We start from the raw sequence: 23,080 nt of genomic DNA, 5'->3' as shown, positions 1-23,080 counted from the left end.
AAATCTTAGGAGCCCCAGTTCCTAAGCACTTTAAGCACAGACTTTTCTGTTTTCTGAAAAGCGCTTGGGTATCATCTGCTTCACTTCACTGACTTTAAACAAGAAGTATGAAAGTCGTCTTAAGTTGGCAAATCAGCTAGGATACATATATTCTGTATACAGTATGATCACTATGATCCTGAAAACTGTCTTAGTCCAACAAGAATATTATTTATTTAAAACAAATTACCTAATATGTAGCAAACCATAGTCCTAGTTGATCCTATAGTCATCTCGCATGGTACAATTCTCATGGGAGCCCGAGAGAATTCTGCTTGCATTAAGGTGGGAAAGTCAGCAAATGCACCACATTGCCTTTTTTTTTTTTTTTTTTTTTTAGGAGACCCTTGTTAAATGAAAGGTTTTTTAGTTTTATTTCTGCAGAGTCTGGGCAATTTTGAAGTGCACAGTTGTTTTACTAAGACATTTTAAATACATGTCCTGAAAATTAATTTAAAATTTACTTATTTTTGACTCCTGGTTTTTTAACTTCCTTGTCTTATGTAGCTACAGCTGCTGTCTTAGCATTTCAGTGTACATGGGAATTTACTGAATGAGCTGATGAAAAATCCTGGAGTAATTTAGTGTCATATTTACTAGGCCTATTTAGGCAGCTGAAATTATACAGCCCTGATGTCATACCGATGATGTCCGTCATCTACATCAAAAAAATATGAGGGACAGTGGTTTTTTTCCAAGAACATTTGATTGGGTTAATCTCCTTAGCACAGTCATACAAAATCATGACTTGCCTACTAAAGTTCTTATTAGCTCAGGCTAATTAACGTCAAAAGAGATCATGCATTTTCTGAATGTGTTGCCAAGCAAAGTTAAAAGAAGGACACGTGAAATGCAGTGCATGGATGGATCTGGGTGTTTATCACAAAATAAAATGTAAATCTGTAAAGCTGCAGACTGAAACAAATAATAGCAACCTAAATAGTTTCTGGCTTGAATCTCAGCAATGGATTATAAAGAATATTAAAATATAATTTATACACCCATAGTCTACTTTGGCATGAAAAAATCTTGTAACTACTCTTCCTTTTTGCTTCCTGGAAAATGGAAAGAAAAAAAAATCACAATGAAAATCCAGAACGGGTTCTGCCCATGCTTGTGTCTATCAGAAACATTGTATAATAAATTCTCCATCTCTGTTTGTTAGTAGGACAGCATCTTTTGTGGCTACCTGTTAACTAATGACCATTGTATGAGGCTTCATTTATTGACTACATTCAGTCTTCACCTAAGTGTCCTAATATACGGTCTGTGGTGACATGCAAACAATGCATATTCTTCTAATGTGATAAAGATCTTATATTTTTTCCTAATATGCTTTTTTTATTATGTTCTGACATTTTCTTTAATGCTGCATTTTGGTTTTTTTAGCAGATACTAGGTTTAAAGCATGGTTTTCACCCAGGAATCCCTTTTCTGAATTGATATAATGTCAGACTGATTTGATAAATTCTGCTTCTAACCACAGGGGCATAATTTCAGTTTCTCCTCTAAGGAGATGGGAGGTAACACTGCATTTACAGCCTTCTGCCTGGGAGCAGAATTAGCTGCAATGTGTTTTTATGAAATTTAAGTGAATAAAAGGGGTTAATAAACACCACTCCCCATGTCCTATTGATGCAGCTGGCAACTTTTGTAGATCTCCAGGCAAGTATTCAAGAGCCTGTACTAATACTTCCGAAAGTTAGACTGGGAACAGGTATTTATGACTCAACCCTTCAGTTTGCACATGCGCAACCTCCAGTGCGGCTCCCTCCTGCAGAAGGACAGCACAATCAGTTTCTCAGAGGCGTCCTGGGAAAGTCTTCCCAGGACCCTTAGCCAGGGAGGTTCGTCATCATATACAGAATCAAAATACCTCCTTGGGGCTACAGGGGCCACGGAAATGGGGTGAAAAGTCTACACAGATGTTCTTATCCATTGAAAAAGCTCATTCTGGCTCAACTGGCAAGTAAGCAGCAGTGGTCCCTGGCAGCCGCCAGTAGCTGAAAAGGCACAGAAGAAAAGGCGCAGTTATCCCGGGACTGACCTATGCACACATTTTCATCGTCCAGCTCTGCAGAAGCATTTCTGAAGTAGCCCAGCCTGCATAACTCACAGTGCTGACCTCTAGTGTTGTGCTTACAGCTCACGCAAATGACCGTATTGAGCAGCTCGATGTAACTGCACCGGTTGGAGTGCCCGAAGCATTCACAGTCTTTCAAGGAAGAACAGAAATGTATACAAAATGTATACAGCAGCAGAGTAATAGCACATTACATGCTTAGTAAAAATGAACCATGAATAGAAGTATGAATGAATGGCACATACATGTTAATCAATGTAACATGGACAACAGCAGATGTTTATCTGCAATGAAAGTGAAGTTTGTTTCAGGCAGGTTAGCGTGACCCGACGACCATGGCATGACGTCGAAGGTTGGCTGTTGTTGGCAGACCTGATGGAACTGAAGCATTTGCAGTTGTAAACCTTTCAGGGGTACTGGAGGCTCAGTTGCCGCTGATAGAAATGCACATCTTTTTGCAGATTTTAGATGTGTATAAATCAAGACATGGGAAAAACTTCCTCGTATTAAAAATATTAAATACAGTGGACAAAATTGTCGAACTTCATCATGCTTAAATCCACAACTGTAAATAAAATAAAAGCTTTGTTCTGACATAAATGGTGAGTGTTCAAAAATACTACTGAACTCCGGGTACTGTAACTGGCAGGCACCTTGGGAACCAGACTGTTCTATTTCAAGACCAAACAAATCTCTAGCTTGACAATTTCGGCCAGCACTTCCTGAAACAATTAACAGAGAAGAAAAGGAAAGAACAGAGGTGTTATTTAAGAGCTACTTCTACTGTACTTCTGAGGTAAGCATTAACCCATTTTTATATTCTGAGATGAAAAACAATTGGGCCAGAAAAGATCATGAAAATTCTGAAATGTGTACTGAATAGAAAGCATGCTTACTGCAGCCATCTGAAATGCAGCTGGCATGACAGCCGCTTTTTAAAAGCCCCTTCATTAAACATAGAATGCTAATGCCTTTTAGTCTTTAATCACAAGCAATGCTTGGTTTTATGCAAAAAGAAGTAGACATTAGAAATGTATCAATATCATTATAGAAGGCACAGCTATGCTTTGTGTAGAAAGCTTGTGTGTAAGTCTGATCACTCAACTCTGAGATTATGAGCCCAGAATGAATGCAGGAAAGGTTATTAGGATGATCAGAGAAGTAGAGAGCCTATTTAAAAAGCGAAGAACTAGGATAATTTGGCTTGTTTGGTCCAGGAAACTGAAGACAGGGGATATCACTGGGCTATAAATACATCACGGAGATAGCCTTCTGCTATCCCAAGTGAATATCTGTGCTAAGGGACAACACTGGCACAAGAACAAATGAGTGTTAACTGACCATTGAGAAATCTCAACTGGAAATTAGGAGATGGTATCTAGCCATTAGGGCACTGAGGTTCTTGAACACTCTTCCAATTTGTAGCAAAAACACTGATGCTTTAGAGACGTAGTTTATTAACTGGTGAAAGAGATTATGGTATGTTTCCTGCAGTAATGGGGAAGTACTGCAGTGACTTGGAAGGGCTTCAAGGTCTTGAAGTTAACTTAGCCTGTAATTAGATAAAGCTGTAGCAGAGGGTGTAAAATGTTTCCATACATGACAGGGGCCAAGTCCCTTGTGTTGCCTTTCCTATGGTATGCTGCTGATGATGCCAGGCCACCTAGTGAGCCCACTGATTGTTGGCATAGGGCGTCAGATACTGTATTTGTGCCTCTCTGTATTTTTATAAAGAAATAGCAATACCGGTACGTGCTTATGAGTATGTTATGCACACCTAATACATATATATTTCTTTGGCTGTTGTCTGATGTAGTGGACTGTAAATAGATAGCATCTTTTCTTATACTGTACAACACTTAGCACAACATATGTTTCAATGTTGAGAGCTGCCTTTCTGCTGCCAGGAAACATTAATTCAATTTACATACGCACATTTAGTTAACATATATGCATTCTTGTTCTCTTCAATGTTATACTGCTAAACCGATGTTTTGTGGTTCATGCCAATCTGATAATTTTGATGCCTATAACTGCTGGAGTACAGTAAAACATTTGGTATCAGTCTCAGTGTGTGACCACTTGACATAATTCAGGGGGGAGAGGAAAAAAGTGTTAATGTTTGCTGTCTTTTGCAGCTGGTCAGTATGATTCAGCATCTCGCCCAGCCACCCAGCAGCATTTCTCCCCTAGTATATCCATCTTGCTCGAGTAAAAACTGCCTGTGTGGGGCAGAGGCAACAGATCTAAAAGTGGAAACTAGCACTAGCAAACAGGAGTCACAGGGAAAATTGTTACGATGGTAAGTTTTTATGTGTTTGATTTTTAAAATAAGAAAGACTTGTTAGTGATAAGCAATCTGATCCTTCTCAATCTCAGATTCAGAAGCAATGCTGTCTTAATCTCTCTGTCTGACAAAGGACCTGTCTTCTGCTACCATTAGACAATTTGTTTTGGTGAGATGATACCGTACTGGTATGTTTGTCAGACTTGTGGCTAAACATAATCATCCTATAGGTGAATTTAGAGGAAATAATTTACCTTGTTTTTCGAATCAGTAACAGGCAGCAGCATGCTACATTTTTATGTTTCAAAAATATGCAGACTATAAAGAAGTACCAGTAAATCAGAGTATGCTACTTCATCTTTTGTGTTTAAAGTAGCAGAAAGAAATTGAGAATATTCTGTGAATGAATGACTGCACTACTTCCACTCTGAAACTGTGATATGACCTTCAATAATATTACTACTACACATAATTAGCCATTACAAAAGCACAGGAAACAAAGCTGCACATAAAGTAATTCACTCTGTAACAAGGCTTGCTCCAAGTTATGATTTGGACTGAAGAAACATCTAATAATTACGAAGGACTTAGTCTGATGTACACACATGCTCCTAAGCATATGCAGAAGGACTACCCAAATTCAGATGTGGCTCATGAACATCAAAGGTGCACAACGAGACCAATTCTTACACTTGGTTGCATTCCTATGGGTACTGCTCTTTTGTAACAACTGTGCTGTGTGAAAGAAAGCCTTTCTCTCAAAGTTAACTTACTAAGATACAGGAAAGCTCTAGGAATCTTGATTATCAGACTGGTAAATGCTACATGGTATAGGGAAAAACCCAGTTAACTCAAAAACAGTCTAACATCTGATCAAAGGTTAGCAATGGCGCAAAGGAAAAAAAAAAGGCATGGCAAGTAACGATTAAATCAATTTTTTGCTAATTTTTCCTTCCCTCCCCTCCCCATTTTGCTAGTGCAATAATATGAACTTATTTTGCTTACTGTGTTGGCCTGATCAGTGAATCACTTTTACATCCCTCTGTGTTTATAAAAAAAGCTTTGTAAAGGGTCCTCATATGATTGAAATGGAATTATTTTCTCCAGTGGCTACATGAGGTGCTACCCTAAACCAGTCAAACATAACATGTAGAATTGCATTCAGCATGATGCCAGCTGGGAAGCTAATACCTGTCAATGTGTATGGCCTTTCTAGCTTACATGGTTCATCTTAACCAGCACACCAAGACCAGAAAGTAGCCTGCTTATTAGACTTGTCAGAAGAACAGCTTGAGGTTTTTAGGCACGTGCCTCTGGCTAGCAGCCCAACCACTTTCATGCACTGGCAAAGCCATGCAATCACTCAAAGAGATGGGGGAAAGTATCGAAATCAGACTGCAAATGGTTTACCAACAATGAAATGACATGAGCTTACAGTGCTAGAAAATGCTGCTTTTGGTTCCGAGTACCACATGTCAGAAAAGACACAGATAAACTGGAGACAGTTTAAAGATGAATAACAATAAGGACTAAATGGTTTGGAAAATAAAACCTCAGAGGAGGGGTAAAGATAGCTAGATAGATTTAATGTGGAGGAAAAAGGGAGAAGAGATAGCCATGTTAGATTTGATAATTGTCTTTGGATGATTCAGGAATTGTCAAATCCCTTGTCAACTCACAGAAGCATTGACTGTATGAACCTTTAAAGACTATTTCCAACGCAAAGATTCTATTGCAACAATCTTGATCCTGCTGTAGAAATCATGACAAAATTACCCATGGAAGGAGGCTTACAAAGAGGCTGATCATTGAATTGTTTTGTTTCTATAAATTGAGTACTTTTTTTCCCCATTGTAATGCTATGCATTTACATCTTTGAGATGACATACTATTGTGCTGTGGGGACAAGGGTCAACTGAAGCTTCAGCTGCAACCAATAAAACATGAAATGTCATCACATGAAACAATGGTAAACACACATAGAAGGGAAGCGTAATTTTTAAACTAAGACAGGTAATGCATGAGACAGCTGTGTCATTTTCTAATTAAAAGCTCAAAGAGTAGTTCAAGAAAAACGCATTCAGAAATCATTAAAATATTTTTTCTTTTTCATTTTCCAGTAACTCTGTGTTCCTCCTCTATACGCTAACAAAAGGCAAACTAAGGATATTTCATTGTAACCTTAGAAATGACCTGCTGCATAACAAACAGTATGGCTCGTTATCATGATCTCATCAAATGGGTCAAACTAAGTTCAGACATTTGTTAATATCTCCATTCCTCGTTAATATGTATTTGATGAATAATGAGATATTCACAATAGCTACAGAAAGACAAAACATCCTTATACATACTCTACAGATAAATTGATGAGGAAGAACAATGAGAAGATCTCAGGGTTCAGACTGTGAATGACAGATATGCAAATGAAACAGGTTGCCTGTAAGTCAGAGCGAATATTGGCATCCTTCATTATGCCCATATAATTCCATTATTTTGATAAAACACTGAAACTTCAGTTCAAAATGTAATGCCTACACTCTGAATTTGCACACTGTTACAATAAAATGAAGATGTAAGGCACATTTACAATGCATTAAAAGACATAACTATGCATTACACTCCATGGCATTTACAGATACTTCTTCAGGATATGGACAATGATGTTTAATGTATAGTTTGTCCTCAACTAATCTGCTTATGTATCCTCTTTTACAATTTATGCATATCAGTGATGAAAATAAGATTCTAGCAAACATTTGCTTTCTAAGTAACAATCTGAATGGTCATATTCATACATTTAACTCCTTTAAAAACAAATGCCATATCGCTTTATGTGCCAGCAGCAACTCTCTAAGAAGCATATTTATTATTTTCTTTGTATGGCTTATGTTTATGCGACTTAATGCTTCTGTTGTTGTCAATGAAGAAGATGCCTCACCAGTAAGGTGATGGGTACACTTCACAGATATTCCAGATTCATACAGTGCAATGTTTTCACAACACAGAGCACTATGGAATCACTGTATGAATCCAAGAATTCCTACCTCTCTTGTGGTTTGCAACTTGAACAGAAGAAACAGTTGACATAGCTAATTTGGGAGCAACTGGATAGGTAATAAAATGAACAGTAAATTAGAAAAGGTATCATATAGGAACAAATCAAAAGATTAAAATAAACTTATTTATTTTCTAAATTTTAAATTAACTTCAACAATGGCTATTGTTTTGTAAGGAAAGGGTGAAAGTTAGGGAAAATGAGTTATATACTATCAACTATTGAATCATTTGAGCTGTAACATCCAAGATAAAGAATGGGAATGTAATTCACATCTACACACTTTTGCAGTTATGTGTCAGAGGTTATTTGATGGTTTTTCCCAATCCATGACCAATGACTATACGGTAACCAGAGTGGTCTGCAAAGGGTTTTGTTAAATTTACATGCATATTTATTCTGGCCTCATAGCATAAACAAAGAAAACACAATACAATATTAGGTGTAGGCAGATTTCTGTAATTATTCTCTTCATACACTATCCTTGACTGAAGTATTTAATCTACAATAAATGTTAAACACTGTAACGATGTGCTGCAAACACATAATCTGAATAGAAGTGCTTTTAAGTTTTTGTGTTTTGTGCTCCCTAACAAAATGTCAAAACTAAATTTACTAAAACTCTTATTTTTGGGGAAGAAACAATGAATAATTTTGTGCTGTTCAAGACGTATTTTGCAATGAAGTTAAGTCTTAGATCACAAGCAGTATAATCAAACTATGAAATCCATTAGAAATGCTAAGTATAATTTCACTGGGAGTGTTTCGATTTAAAATTCCTGTGCATAATGTAGGCTAATCCTTACAGAGAGCAGAGGAGCAGAGATCAATCTGGGTTTTTTTTTTGTTTGTTGAAGGAACACATGCAAAAGCTTGGAAAATATAACATGGGCTAAATGAAGTTATTTGGAATGCTAAGTATCACTTCATCAGGGATATTTAATTTAAAATATATCTGAATAATGCAAACTAAAGTACATTGCTAATCGTTATAGAGAGCACAGATCAATTAGTATTTTCTGTTTTGTTGGGCACATAGAAACTTGCACATATAGCATGGTAGATTTTATCCATATGTGCATATGTTTTGATTTGGTCATTGTGATCAATGGAGTTAACTACAGCCCTTCCAATGTGATTCCCAAACCGATTCCCAACACATCTTGTTCAGTTTAGTAGCTATTTTCTAGATCACCTTTTCATTACTTTCATTCTCCATCTGTATGTGTTATAGCGCAGAAAGGACACCCTTTGAACAGTCAAAGCAAGCCACAGGCCAGATTTCTGCAGGGATTTTTTTGTGAGCCAAAGGGCAGTAAATAAGGAGAACAAAAGGATGTTATTTTTTATAATGAACAATCAGTCTGAAATGGGAAGTAAAGCTGAATACAACTTCAAATAACAAAGAATCTTACTTTTATTAGTCATCTTAAAAAGTTTTTCTGTATCTTTCAATACTAATCATCACGCCACAGTCTGTGAGTAAGTTTTTGTGTGGCACTCAAATTGCAGAAAACTGAGTCTATCCTGCAGAGAACTTGCTTGTATTGTGGATGGTACGCAAGCTGAGAATGCCTCTCAGCTCACTTGGGAAAACGAAGTGGAAACAAGACATTAAAAATGGGTTTGATGTAGACAATGACAATCTTTCTCACTCAAGAATCTCAAAACTTACTCAAAGTATAGACTGTTGTCTAAATAAGTCCAACATTATCTAGGGCTTTCTGTATATCAGTACTTACAACCTGTGCATCTACTTTTCCAGACTTTTTGCAGTGATGATGTGCATAATCTGAGTGTTAGAAGACTTTTCAGGTAAGATTTGTTTTATGGTTATTTTCTCACAGAATACCATTACTTAGCACCAGAAGAAAAATGAGTTGGATTATCATTGTTACTACTTTTGCCACCATATGGGACTCCTTGAAAGCAATTTCGGTAATTTTAGACCACTAGGAATTTTACAGCATCCTACCTTGGTTTGGTTTAGAAACCTCAAGGGAAGAAATATTCGGCCATATCCTATCAAACTTTGGAGGATCTGCATGCATCAGGAAAAATCAGGTTTTGTTATTTACATCTGTGATATTGTTCTAAACAGGCAAGCATATGGACAAAGACAGAGATTACAAACACCCATTACTGGACTAGTCTAGGTTGCACTTCAACAGAACATGACTCCACAGTGAACAAGAAAACAAGCAATTGATGATTCCCAAAACACCAAATGGACATAAAATACTGTGCATAACAATTTATCTTCCATGGTTTAAAATACAATTTTTCTTGATGAGAAGATATCCTAGACCAATATATGTGATTCTAACACCAGGAACAAAACAGGAACATATTCTGTTAAATCTGCTCTGTAGAGATAAAATGACAGTATCAGACAAATATGGATTTCTTACCTAAGATGCACATCTTACCGTAACGTCCTGTTTTAGGGCCTTTTGAGTGAATTATGTTTCTGTTATCAGAAGAAATATATTTACCAGTAGAGTGGGCCTTTTCTTTTGCTCTCACATTATTTCCTATCACCTCTACTGATATATTTTACAGCTTGATTTTTTTTGTAAGAACATTAAATGTCTACATTTCTTAAAGGCCCTACATAATGCGTTACCTGCATGTAGAAGCATTTTGTCTCTCAGCAAAAGAATTAGCTATGTCTCTTTAGAGCTTCATCTCCTTTGGTCAATGTGCTTTGGGGCTGGGGTAGTGGGGAGTGATAATTCTTAGCAGAATGGTGCTCGGTGTTGGAGCTGAGAGTAAGTAAAGGGGATGGGGTTGCGGGAGCAGGAAAGCAAGGTTTTCTTTGGGCCCCGATCTGGAAAATTGTATTTATACTCTCCTTCTTTTTCTGTTTCTCTGTTTTCATCTGCCTAGGTTTGAACATCAGATTTGGACCACATTTTTATCATCTTGTGAATACTGCAGTGGTTGTTAAACAGAATTTTCCTTAATGGTCACACAGCAGCCTACATAGCAGTGATATTAGTGGAGAGAGAGATATTTCTTCATTTCTATCTACAAGGAACTCAATAGACTGCAGTCGTCACAACCTGGTTGGCATTAAAGGTCTAGGCTTATAGGTCTTTTGGAAGAAGGTGTGTTTCACTGTTATGTGCAGAAGACCTGCAGGGATGCTACGATAAAAAGACTGGGGCTTCAAACGTCTGATGTGGAAGGAGGACATGATTTTTTGCCATAGTATCTTCTGACCCATTTGTCAAGGGTGAAGAGAAATCGGCTGGGGATGGCTGTCCCAAAAGTCCTCCCACATAGAGAACAATTCAAGGAAAGGATGATGACCTGCACTGTGCCATTTACTCTTAGGTAGCCTTCTGCAATTGAATTAGTCAAGTTGTGATATAATCACATCATTACACCATATTCTTGCATTTGGGTCCTTTTCCTTATGAGTCAAGAACACGGAAGAAAGAAAAATTGAGTCAGTTTGGTAGATTCTCAAACAGTCTATGTATTGATCAAAAATAACCTGCCTCTACTGGTCAGATCCACCAATTCACACACATAGGAAGTGCAAACACAATAGTCAGTCTATGACAAAAGGTATCTGTAATTCCACACACCTGAGACACCACCTTCCTCCTCCTCCTCCTCCTGAAACACTGACTGACTGGTTATGTTAAAGAAGTTTCAAGCACACACAGACGAATTACTTGCACAGTTAATTCACTGTTAAAAGTTTTGGTAGTTTTAGGAACATTTAGGCTTGACCTAAAGATTTGAAAGGGACTGGCCATTAGAGAATACACATAAAAATCAGGAGCTAAAAAAGGAAAAGCAATCTTTATTGACTACATTGTCCTTTATTGACTACACTGTCCCTTGAGCCTTTTTTCTCTTTTAGCTATTGTGCAACATCAGGGTTGTTGCAGAAAACCTGTAACATTTCAGACCGGAGCTTCCAACTTCTGTTGTTGAATACTGAATACTACTCCAAAAATTCACATGCATAATGGTCTTCAATTGAAATGGCCTAGGTATTACCAGAAGTAAAAGTAATAGCGTCAAAGCTTTAGGACTTATCCTCTGGAATATCTGTCATTTAATAAACTGTAAGTCCTATATAAGAAATCAGGTATTTTTATAATCTGATTCATATAATCAATAATATTTCATATATAATCTTATTCTGATGATGATTTCCCCAAGTAAGATCTCGTCCAAATAAAATCATTACTTGTATGACAGAAAAATCAGTGTTACATATTTCTTAGTAATCCTATAAATGCTACAGATCTATGCTCATTTTAGCAAATTTACTTAAAACGGAGGTTGTGACTTACTGCAAAATAATTAAAAATTCCCTGACCCTTTAAATTAGATTACATTGAGCTACGTTTCTTAATGGACATCCAAAACAATAAAGACCATATTTACAGTGCTTGAAGATTACCAATTAAGTATTATTACTAGTGATTATTACTAGTTATTGGTGATAATTGTAACCATCTTAGAAGGGACTTCTGGAGGTCGTTCGTTCCACCCTTTGCTCATAGCAGGGTCAACTTCAAAGTTAGATGAAGTTGTTCAGGTCATATCCAGTTGAGACCAGCTGCTGTCTTCACTGTCTCTGGGCTGGTTGGTAATGTGGTTAATGCTCCTGCGGATTTAATGCTTCTATTATGTATTTGGGTTTTTTTTTTCAGTCTTTGGTAAAGATTTTTTTGCCTTACATCCTAATTCATGGAATGTATTATCACCAGGTTTCTTGATAAAGGCCTTTCTTCTTATCTTTGAAATTTTCTGGGTTTGGGTTTTTTTTCTAATGGAGACAACTTTAAATGCTTTATCTGAAAAGGTATGTGAGATGTCCAAGTCAAAGAATATTGACTGTCATTCCCACAAGTATATTGGAGCAGATGAGTCATCCTTTGAACAGGCACTGGGAAGATTCATTTAGCAGCTAGTTATTCTTCTACAGCAACTTGTGAAAATATTTCTAGTCCTCAGTGATTACCACTACGGGCTTTATTTATAGAGAAGTTGACTAGATGAACCAAGCTTTTCCAGAACAGTTCCATGTATGGACACTGTGTTCTGTAATTAAAGTAATTATTTGTCAGAATAATTGATGAATTTTGGTGTAGGTTTTCTAGAAGATATATAAATCTACTATGTTCTATGACAGTTATTCTGGGCAAACAAGGCTACAGAAATGTGAAAAAGAGTTTCTGAAAGTACATTTTAGTGTATTATTTAAAAGTGAAGGTACTGTAGGCACCTTTAAGAGTAGAGGTATATGACTGAGCAGAAAATCAGAGATGACATTTTAAATTTGCATTGGAAATTTCTGCATTTTTAGTTACTATTGTTCCAAAGCCAATTATATGCAGAAAATAACTATTGGAAAAAAATCTTACTTTCATGAAGTAAGGAGAAACTGATTTCATGATATTTATTAGGTGTATGATCATTTCCTTTTTTTTTTTCTCCCAATCCTTTTTTTGGATATACAGCATAGGAATTACCTATGGTATAAACAAAGAAAATCTGTCTCAAATATTCACTAGAACTGCAGTCTGCACCATGGGCTACATCATGGTTTCAGATTGGGGAAACGGTGGAAATGAACTGGTAGTTTCAGCCTGATTCCAACCAGCCAGCTGCATATGAGAAAAACTTGTCATGATGTCATGAAATTAATCAGCACTTTGTGGGTTTCTCACTCCAACAAAGTATTCAGCTGGCAGTAAAATTAAAATGTATTCCCAGTGAGAGGGGCTATCCTTCCTCAGGGATGAAGAGTACAGGTGATGGAGTGTATGAAGGCTATGTTGCTGCCTGGGCACCTGCCTTCTATGGCAGACTACCATATTTTCATCTCCTAAACTGTTTCTGCTGACCCTGTCCACAAACAATGCATTTGCTGAAAATTACTAATAATAAATCAGTAAGTCTTAAATAATGGTCACTCTAATGGCAGACAGGGAGCCCTTGTGTTGACAACGATCATTACTTACTTAATTTATAATAGCAATACGGAACCCTAGTGAGAGACTCTGATGAAGATGTTGTTTAACTTTCCTTCAAATTCTATTTAAAACACGAAAAAGCACTAAAAAATTGTCAATGTAAGCTTAATGATTCTAGTAGAAGTCCATGTTTCTAGTCATAGAAAACTGGCCTTGCCACTGCCTGTTTTAAACCATGACTAGTTCAGAGTAAATATCTCTTCTAAAATACAGATGTCTGCTGAGCACAGTGGAGTTATATGTATGACAGTGGGTTTAGTTGTTAATATTAGACAAAAAATTAGGAATAATAAAAAATAATGCTCACTGAAATCAATGGCAGATTTAGCAACTGCTGGAATAATTGGATGTGTTTGTATCAGATCATATTCCATCACTTATTGCAAAGATCACACTCTCATTATGACAGCATTTCTATCTCATTAGGTCTGTTTGAGGTCATGATAACCTACCTCACATAAAATTTGCCTTTCAGCACTTTCATACCACTGCAAAATCTAATTCATCAAAAGGGAAGAAATGCTGAAATTTTTTTTTTTTTAAAAATCACCCCTTTATTTATTAAGTTTAAAAAAAAAATACTTGGCCAATGTTAGGCAATCTTTTTTGGAGCAATGTAGGAAGTTTCATACCTGTTCCTTTGAAGAAAGGAGAATTCTGCATAAAAGTGAAGATGTGGTTGTTTTATTGTAGCTCCTCAGCCATAACAGCTTTTATAACTGTTGGAAGAATTTAAATGCAATTAGTCCTTTACGTGTCCACTTGTTGTCTTCGAGTAAAAGTAAGTGATCTTTTTAGAGGCTTTAAAAAAAAATATCCAATGATCCAGTTGTGGAAACTTTTAGATATCAGAAAAAAATCCACTGATTTTAACAAATGTGTTGGCTAATTCTCAAACTAATGAGGTCTGAGGGAGTATTCTTCAATTTTAAGTATTTCCACTAAAATATCTGCAGAAGTGCACAATGAATTCAAGTATTTTTGGAAGGAAATGTTTAGGTACTTTCTCATGACAAAAAAAGTAAATTATTCTGTTGATAGTTTGCGGGGGTTCCTTTTTATTTTGATTGATTCTGCTTTTTCCTACAAAGATGCTGAAATTGGCTGGTCGACTAGGATTATTGTACAGTAGTTCACCACTGATGAAGAACAGTAAATCAAGATCTTTTTCTAAAAATCAGAATGCTGAGTTCAAAACCTCATTCTTCCCTTACACTCTATGTAATAAACTGATTACATGTCTAAGGGAAAGGAAGAAAAGAGGAGAGAGTAAAATATAGAAGTGCGTTTTTTCCTAGCAATTTCTTCCCAAGCTTTATAGATAATTAGATTTTTAAATATCTTCATGGATGATGTCTGCTCCCTATAAACTTCCCTGAGTCACTGTAGCTAAACTTGCATATTGCAAGTGCAATGTGTTTTGCACAGGCACCATGGTACATATTGAAATGTTGGTATCTTATTTTCTATAGTGTCCTACCACTTGATTGTTTATTAATGGTTCAACCAAAGACAACTGTGAACTAAGTAATTTCACACATATATAAGCAAATAAAAAAGCACTGAAAAGACAATTTGACTGATACACAATTTTTAACTAACCCAAGACGATGAAGGTAAAGTGGAATGAAGAATGAGAAACAATATTAAACTTTAAGTGGCCATGTGTACTAGACTGGTGAGAATGGCTCTTCTTATCTGGTAAAATTGGTGGATCTGGCAAGACAAAAACTGAAACGAAGGTTCCCCCAAATCCCACCTCAACAACCTGTCAGTGCTCCCTGGAGCAGCGTTGGTAGCTTCTGACCCTGCACTAGAAAACACTCCGCAAAGAGAGGGTTTCTGCTCAGCGCTGGCGTCAGCGCAGGCACTCTGCTCACTGAACTTCCAGGGTGAAATCCTAGTTACGCAGAAGAAAACTGGCGCTGTTATGAATCCTACCAGGCAAATAAACTACTCACAATGTCTTTTGTTTGGAATGTTAAATTTCTTTCAGATCCAGTGTTCAAATGAGTGCGTTATACCACACACGCTATCAGTATTTTCTTTCAGCCCAGCAGTGTTTTAATATAATGGGAAATCTAATTGGTAAAGTGAAAAATTCTGAGTGCTTCAAAGTATTAAAGTAAAGGAGGGAAAACAAATACTGCTACTGGCTTGATGTTATAATCAGTTGCTTAGATAATGTGATTGCCTTAGACTAGGAGCCCGATTAACAATATTATTTATTAAAAAGTCAGATTTGGACAAAATTGAATTGAAATGACAACGTTTTGTTAGTATGCCCAAAATAATAGATATTGTCTGAAGACAATATTTAAATGTTCTAAGGAGATGAACATCTTAATGGTGTCTCAACAGTACAGCGCTCTCTGAAAAACTTGACCTCAAATAATAATAGAAAAGTAATGTACAACCTAGTTATGCATGTTTATATCCTACTGACATATGTGGGTGTTGTGCATATACTCTAGTCCAGAGCTTGTCATTGTAATCCCGTGACTGTAAATTTAATGAGAGAATTTCTCAGTTACTGCAAGGGGTCAAAATCGGGTCCAAAATACTTTGTGATATTATAAAAAAGAAAAAAAAGAATCCGCTAATATTTGCTCTCACAACCTTTTAAGACATATATTTACCACATTAAAATTTCATAACAAATATATAAAACAAATAAAGCTACACTCATCCTGACACTATTTTAGTTCCAGAAAAATACCTACTAGATCTTTCAAGGTTAAGAAAACAATAAAATAAGAGTGTGCCCATCCAGTCTTTTTTTTTTTAACTTTTGTGTCTTGCATTCGTTATCATTAAAAAAAAAAAGTTGTGTTAATTTGAAATTGGCTATAAAGAAGAACAAAAACGTAGAGAACAAAGCAGAAAATACCATTTGATTATCATGATTGCATCTTGCACTTGGGTGCTCGGTCTGTCTCTAAACTCTGACTCATCTGCCACCAGCAGGCTTTAAGGTGATAATCACCCACACAGAGCTATTTGCACATCATGTCTATCCTATCCTGTATCTAATTATACCCTTTATAACAAACTGTTTAGCATAATTAGTGGAGTTATGCTTTACAGGAATAAAGATAGAAGCTACGGTTTATAAGATTCAACTTTTTGAAGGCATACATGTACGGATTAGGAACTTTGATATTTGGTCACAATAATAAACATTTTGATGCATTGGTCTATGTAAAATTGTACAATCATTATTTTAGCAAGTAAAATAATGTAGTTTTCAGAAAATTTACATACTGTATATAAGCATTGCTTAAAATTATGAAATGGTTTTGGGACTCATTAATTGCTAACACTTTCACCAGTATTTTTTCAGACATGGCTGAAAAATGCTGAAAGGGCCAGCACTGGAATCAAGAATGCTGGAAATGACCAGAGAACCTATTATTCAACTGATAGACAACAGCAGGTACAAATGACCTTAATGGGAAAGCTCTGATTTTTTTTTTTTTTCTTCTAGATGATCAGAAAGGATGTTTACTTAATGACCACTGTATCTTTGTGTTCAAACTTTAATGATGAGCTGCTTTAATACAAGATCCTTTGAGGTAAAAAAGGAATAGAGAATGATACATATATGTGCACACAGGTAAATATATTTAATTTTTCTTTGCTTGCTTTCATTGCAGTCTTAAAAGTGTTAAATGAACATCGCTTGCAGGGGCATCTTCTTTGTATGCTGGCAGTTTAGTCTTCATAACCCCCCACCCCAACCCCATCCTCCTTATATACGAGAAAAGCTTGAAGCACACAGAAGCCAATACCCCCCGTTAGTGTTTGCTGCCAGGCAAAATAAAACCCAAACTGTATCTCCTGAGAGTAACTTCCTGTCCCCAGATGGGGAAAAACTCTGCTAATATGAACACAAACATTGTATTAGCATAGACAAAAGAAGAAATCATGCAGAATCCATTAAAGCAGCCACAACTAATTAATCTTGTTTGGTTTTATGTGTTAATTGTACTTCTGTTAAATTCTCTTAGAGACCAGGATAAATTTATGGGTTCTATCCTTGTTTAACGATAATTCTGCTATTTCTATTTTATAGGAAAGATGTTCAGAACATTGTGCAAGTAGAAGTATTTCCCCCCTGAGCTATTTAAGAAAAAATACATGAAAAAACCAAGCAGAGTATCACTATTTACTCGTGCTCACGAAGGATTGCTCATGCTTCATCCTTTCCAGGTAGGCAAAGAAATTTGTTGAATTCTACCACATTTTACTCCAAGACATTTACAGCAGATTAAAGATAAAGGATAGACTTGCAGATACTCTTGTATTTCCTACGGAATATTAAACAGAATTTTCTCCATTTGTAATAGATAAACTGTACTAATCACCCCAGTGTAAAATACAAAGAGGTCAACAATGCATCCTTTCAGGTCACCATTGTTAAACAGGTATTTGAGTTTCCCTATTAAGTTTTCAAAGGCCAACATCTGCTGATGCTCAGAAATGGTAGATGTGGTGACGAAGGCTGAATGGAGTGTGAAGTGAAAACACAACCATATAGTCCATGCAACACAGTACTAAAACTATAGCACAACCAAACTCCAAAGAGCTATTTTCCCATTCATCCCATTTCTCTTATGAATGGCAGGAATATTCCTGAGAACAGTGACATAAAGTTCTCTTTCATTTAGTTCATTTTTTTGGTTATAAAATACATATATAAACACAAGGTTTTGAAAATAGCATATCACTATGCATTTGCAGTCATGCCAATGCCAAAGCAGATACTACAGCAGGAAAATTACATTATTAAGATTGAAGGCTTTCATTTGCACGTTATTGTCCTTGATGCTGTTTCACCATTTAAAGCTGCAAAACAGATGCCATGGCAGTCAGCTGTTAACGCTGCTCTCATTTGCAAGGAGGCTAGTTTCGATGGCATTTAACTTGCTGTCTAGAGCTTAACAAATCAGCGCCATTCATGAGCTTAAGTAAACTGAGCTGATTTATAAATTGACAGACCTGACCCTGCATCGTAAGAAGTGAGGCAGTTTTACCCAAATTATTAGGAGCTTTTCAGTTGGATATCAGGTATGGCAAATTGCATTTTACTAGTGTAATACTTTATCATTGTGATAGTCCCGCATCACACAAGTTGTGTCTAAAGCCACAGCAAAGCTGAGGCTGTGGGGAATGTTCTTTCAGTCAGCCGCAGCAGGATCCCATTTCTACCTGCCTGCTTTATTTGTAATCAGCTAACGTGTCGTGGCTGTGTGCACTTCTCAGCTATGGAACTCAGCTAGACTCACAGCTGAGCTACTGCGCACTTAGTCCCTTCAAGTGTTTTATCTAATTAATCATCTATTTCACTGATATACTAGTTCTTTACATAATAGTGTTATGGTCTTGTTATAGTTTAAGTGTAATATTTTGGTGCTTCAATTGCATACAGGAAAGCAGGTTTTTGTGAGGGAACGCAATTCTATTTACTTTGTGGAGTAAAGCCCAGTTCAAAGGCCGCTGGAGTTAATGCAAAGATTCCAGCAGATACACTGCATTTGCTAAGCTACTTCATAAAAATGAAAACTCTTCCATCTATAAACTCTTCCATTTGCTCTTCGAATTTACACACACACATACCTGCATGAAAATTAATGGTCCTATACTTCTCTGTTATTAGCAAACAGGGTTTTTTTTTGGAAAAGATGCTCAACAAATATTTTCTGTGGAACAGTGTCTTAATTCTCTGTATAACACTCAGTTTTATATCACTCAGTTTTCATCTGCTGATCAGAACTGATCAGAAAATCTGCAGTTGAAGGCAGGTGTGTTGTGAGGAGTGACATTCTCTCTGACCACGTAATATGGTTACGTGGTAATGCAACAGAGGAAGGCCAATACATAGCCCCTGCACTATAGAGCACATTTTCAGAGAAACATTATTTACAACAGAAAGGGATGTTGGGAAATTAGATCCAAGAAGCTGAATGACAATGCAAAACAATACTGGTTTTATTACTTACTACCAATACTGGAAATACTGGGTATACCTGTAGGGAAAGAAAACACAAAAAAGTATAGTTAGCCGTTTGCTGTAGTTGGCTGAGCTACTAATCTCAGATTCTGAAAATTTTCTCCTGATTTTCAGAATATTATATCAATACATAGTTAAACCCAAGCAACTGCCAATATGTACCCAGCCCTTTATAAATGCAGAGTCTTTAGATCTTTCAGTACGAGGCTGCAGGGACTACTAAAATGTATTGACAGATGGGTATTTCTGGGACCTAGACCAGCTCTCTGAACTTCATGAATTTGTTCAGAACAGTTTTGTATTTCAACTAACCAGCCATTAGGTTTAACGCTCTAGATAAAAATATCAGTCATGCATGTATTATGCAGGTCTAGGAGAATAATTTAACCAAGGGATAGATGCATTGCTAAGTGCTTTGGCCAGCTGCTTAAATCAGTTGATACCTTCTGTTGCATTAACTGTATATAGCTTTTTTTTTCCTCTTTTACCTGATTGTTATCTAAATTAAGCTATAGAAAAGAAAGGTAATTGAGCGAAACAATCTAATGCATTAGGTTGGTCATACTGACTAAGCCTCTCATTGATATATTTTTTTTTTTTCCTGCTTTCATTTCAATTCCTAAGCTGAATTAATGCAAGGAAACCATTCCAGAGGCAGGTGAGATTTACCAGAAGAGGTGGGGCTGCTGAGGAGTAAAACTCCTCCGCTGGATTAGCAATGCGGGATCTCGTGTTGCATGATGCAGTCCCAACACGTAGCTTGTTGTCAGGTCTGCCCTGAAAGGTGTGTAGCACAAAAATACGGACATGAAATCTTTCCTGAAATGCCATTTTCTTTAGATTAATGGCATTGCTAATGGCACTATTGCCAGTCTCTTGGGTTAAAGTCACAAATTGCAGATCGGTATTTAAATCCTAGATATTTGCATCCTCTTAGTTAAATACAGTTTGCCTTTTGTAAGTTTTATTGACTTTTGATGGCATGCATTTTACTGCAGAAATCTGTCTGTTTCTCCATTAAACATCTGCTATACTTCTTTCAACATCTATCTTCAAGTTCCGTCTTACTCTGAGATGGTATGGACCCGATTCTGCAATTAAGCAAACTGGAGCAAAGGGATGTCTTGGGGATAAATGATATTCACTGTAAGCAAGATTGTAGAGTCAAGCTGGGAATATTTCTAACTCATGGCATGGCTAAGACAATGCTGAAGTAATTGCATTTGCAGAGTGGCGACCACAGACAGATCTTTTGTGTTTCATCACATCAGTCCTGGGGCACACGTCAGAATTCCAGCTCTCTGGTTTCATATCCTATGGGACCTGTGGTCTGGCAGAGCACACTGGAAACAGCACCTGCTGCTAACCAAGCCCCACACTCAGATGTTGTTTGCAAAGTTATTTCTACTTCTGCTGAGTTTTAACATCTATTTTCCAAAATTTTAGAATCATGAGGTATTAAAAACCAAATAAAAATATCATCATAATAGAACAATGCTGTTATGGTTCTAAAATAACAAAAAGTGCTTTTTTCAGTTAGGATAATGTAAGAGAACTTCTATCCCTTTGTCTTAAATGTCAAAAAGACAATCAATTTTCAAGTAATTTTCCCTGAAGTTTCAATAGCAGCTTGTTTATATTTTTGCAAGTCATTGTAGCTGTTTTAAATTAGCAGGAATCGTTTTCCTTTATACACTGATGGGAACTGCACAAATATTAGATAAAAATACAGATACCACATTCTCGCACTCACACTTCCACTGTGAAATGGTATTTATATTTCCTCTCCATATACTCCCCCTCCTCAAACCTCTTTCTCTCCTACGTGCACATACAAATATCCTTTCCTTTCTCTCCTGAACAGATTGTAGCAAAGGGAGATGTTTTCCTGCAAGTCTGCTCTCCTCATTTTACTGTATTTCAAAATTTTCAATGAATTCATAGTGGTAAATGCTTCCTGGGCAGAGAATAATGAAAACAAGACGCCTGCTAGCCTGAAGGGCTCTGTATTAACCTTGTGAAGTTGTCTTCGGGTTCTGTTTGAAAAGCTCTTTCTATTTCCATACTGAGTTTCTGGGTTGGTGTGATCCTCTGTAGCCAGCTTGATTTTTGTAATACCAGGTGTCCCTGTGTGTGGTGACTGGCCTTGGTGGTGCACTACTTTATGCCATTTCTGCTAAAGAGAGCGAGAATGGCACATCTAAGTTTGTCTGGAAAAGAGCTGGTTATGTAGGGCCACGAAGCAGGATCTATTAACACTCCGTGAAAACCGCACATATGATGGGAAAATTATTCTTAGTAAGAGTGTTTTTGTGAGATCTGGGGTTACATACTGAGGCTAGCTCTGGAATTCAGCTGAGCTGTATGTGGTGCAAGTCCTTAGGTAACGAGGCAGGGGAGGTGTGATTCTGCCTCTCCCCCTCTGCCAACGTGGAGGCACGCGGGGGCCCGGCCGCACGGCTCCTCCCGTGGCACCACCGCTGGGACACCAACAGGCTGGGGGGGGTCATCCCACTGCTGCCGGCCCTTTGGATGGAAACCAGTATGTTACGAGACGTGGATTGTTTCCAGTCAGCCTTCTACTGAAATCTGAGAGTACTCTGCAGCAGTGAAATGCTGGGAACAGGTTATAGAGAGAGATGAAGAAACAGGCCCGTTACTTCCCTTGATGCACAACTCTATTCAGCTAGACATACAGAGTAAATAAACCCAAGTGACTGCATTTATGTATATTCAGTTGTTAAACCAAAGCAATGTTCACTCTAAATTATCTTCCAGTTGAAATGACTGGGATGGTTATTAATGGTAATAGTTTTATAGTGAGGAAACAGCAAGTAAAGTGTGCAAAGAAAGTTCAGGGGTAGCTACTGCCCCCGAAATGGCAAGCATGCCGAAGAAAGTCTCTAATACTATTTATTATTTTTGACTTAACTTGAGGGTGGTGGTTTGGTATATTACTTGTTCATTGTAAGTGCATCTAAATATACATGCATTACTTGAGAGGAAAAAATCTGGTGTTTTCCTTTCATACGGTCTTCTGCATCTGCCCTGTAATTTTCTTGTTTCCCCTTTTTCCAGAAATGGGCTGTTTTAGCTATTAGCTACCGTGGAGCTGACTATTGAGAACAGAGAAAAAAGCAAATCAGATGCTAGCAAAGAAAGCAAGTTTTTGATTTCTTCTGTAGTTTGTGTCAGTGTGAAATCCTTAACACAAAGGAAGAGCATCAAGCTTTCGGTGAGAAGGGCCACGCTGCTGCTCCCAGTCTCAGGGCGGGTCACACACTGCAGTCCCTCTTATCACCTCCATCGTCAGCACCCACGTGCGCTTCCCACCAGCAGTGCAATTAATGCAGCCAGGCTGCATCTCTTCCTGGGCAGGGAGTACGTGTGGGATGAAGGAATTATTCTGTCAATTCGGTCTTGGCTACCATCTTTCCCATGGGCTTCTCTGCCTCTTCTCCATCACAAGTGGGACGTGCACCTGCCATTTGACAGGGAGCCAGGGACAGGCTCCTGCTGCCATTGGAACACTACACCCAGCTCGCAGCTCGCTCACATTCAGCGCAAGAGTGTCACCAAGAGCTCAGTGAATTAT

General features: G+C 37.3%; 1 protein-coding gene across 4 annotated transcripts in view; it reads right to left on the bottom strand.

Moving 5' to 3' along the window:
- Positions 1–23,080, bottom strand: part of NTNG1 (netrin G1) — a 152,693-nt gene that overhangs the window by 32,073 nt on the left and 97,540 nt on the right. The window contains exons 4-7 of one of the 4 annotated variants that reach the window (XM_075156463.1): positions 19,475–19,501; positions 9,443–9,508; positions 7,457–7,516; positions 2,087–2,254 (exon numbers count right to left, since the gene is read on the bottom strand). In XM_075156463.1, the coding sequence (XP_075012564.1) occupies positions 2,087–2,254; positions 7,457–7,516; positions 9,443–9,508; positions 19,475–19,501 (321 nt within the window). The remainder of the gene's footprint in view (positions 1–2,086; positions 2,255–7,456; positions 7,517–9,442; positions 9,509–19,474; positions 19,502–23,080) is intronic. The other 3 variants (XM_075156460.1, XM_075156459.1, XM_075156461.1) reach the window with 3 other exon arrangements.

The sequence above is a fragment of the Calonectris borealis genome, chromosome 8 (assembly GCF_964195595.1).
Source record: "Calonectris borealis chromosome 8, bCalBor7.hap1.2, whole genome shotgun sequence".
Lineage (NCBI taxonomy): Eukaryota > Metazoa > Chordata > Aves > Procellariiformes > Procellariidae > Calonectris > Calonectris borealis.
The sequence above is the reverse complement of the archived record's forward strand: the minus strand, read 5'-3'. Positions and strand labels throughout refer to the sequence as shown.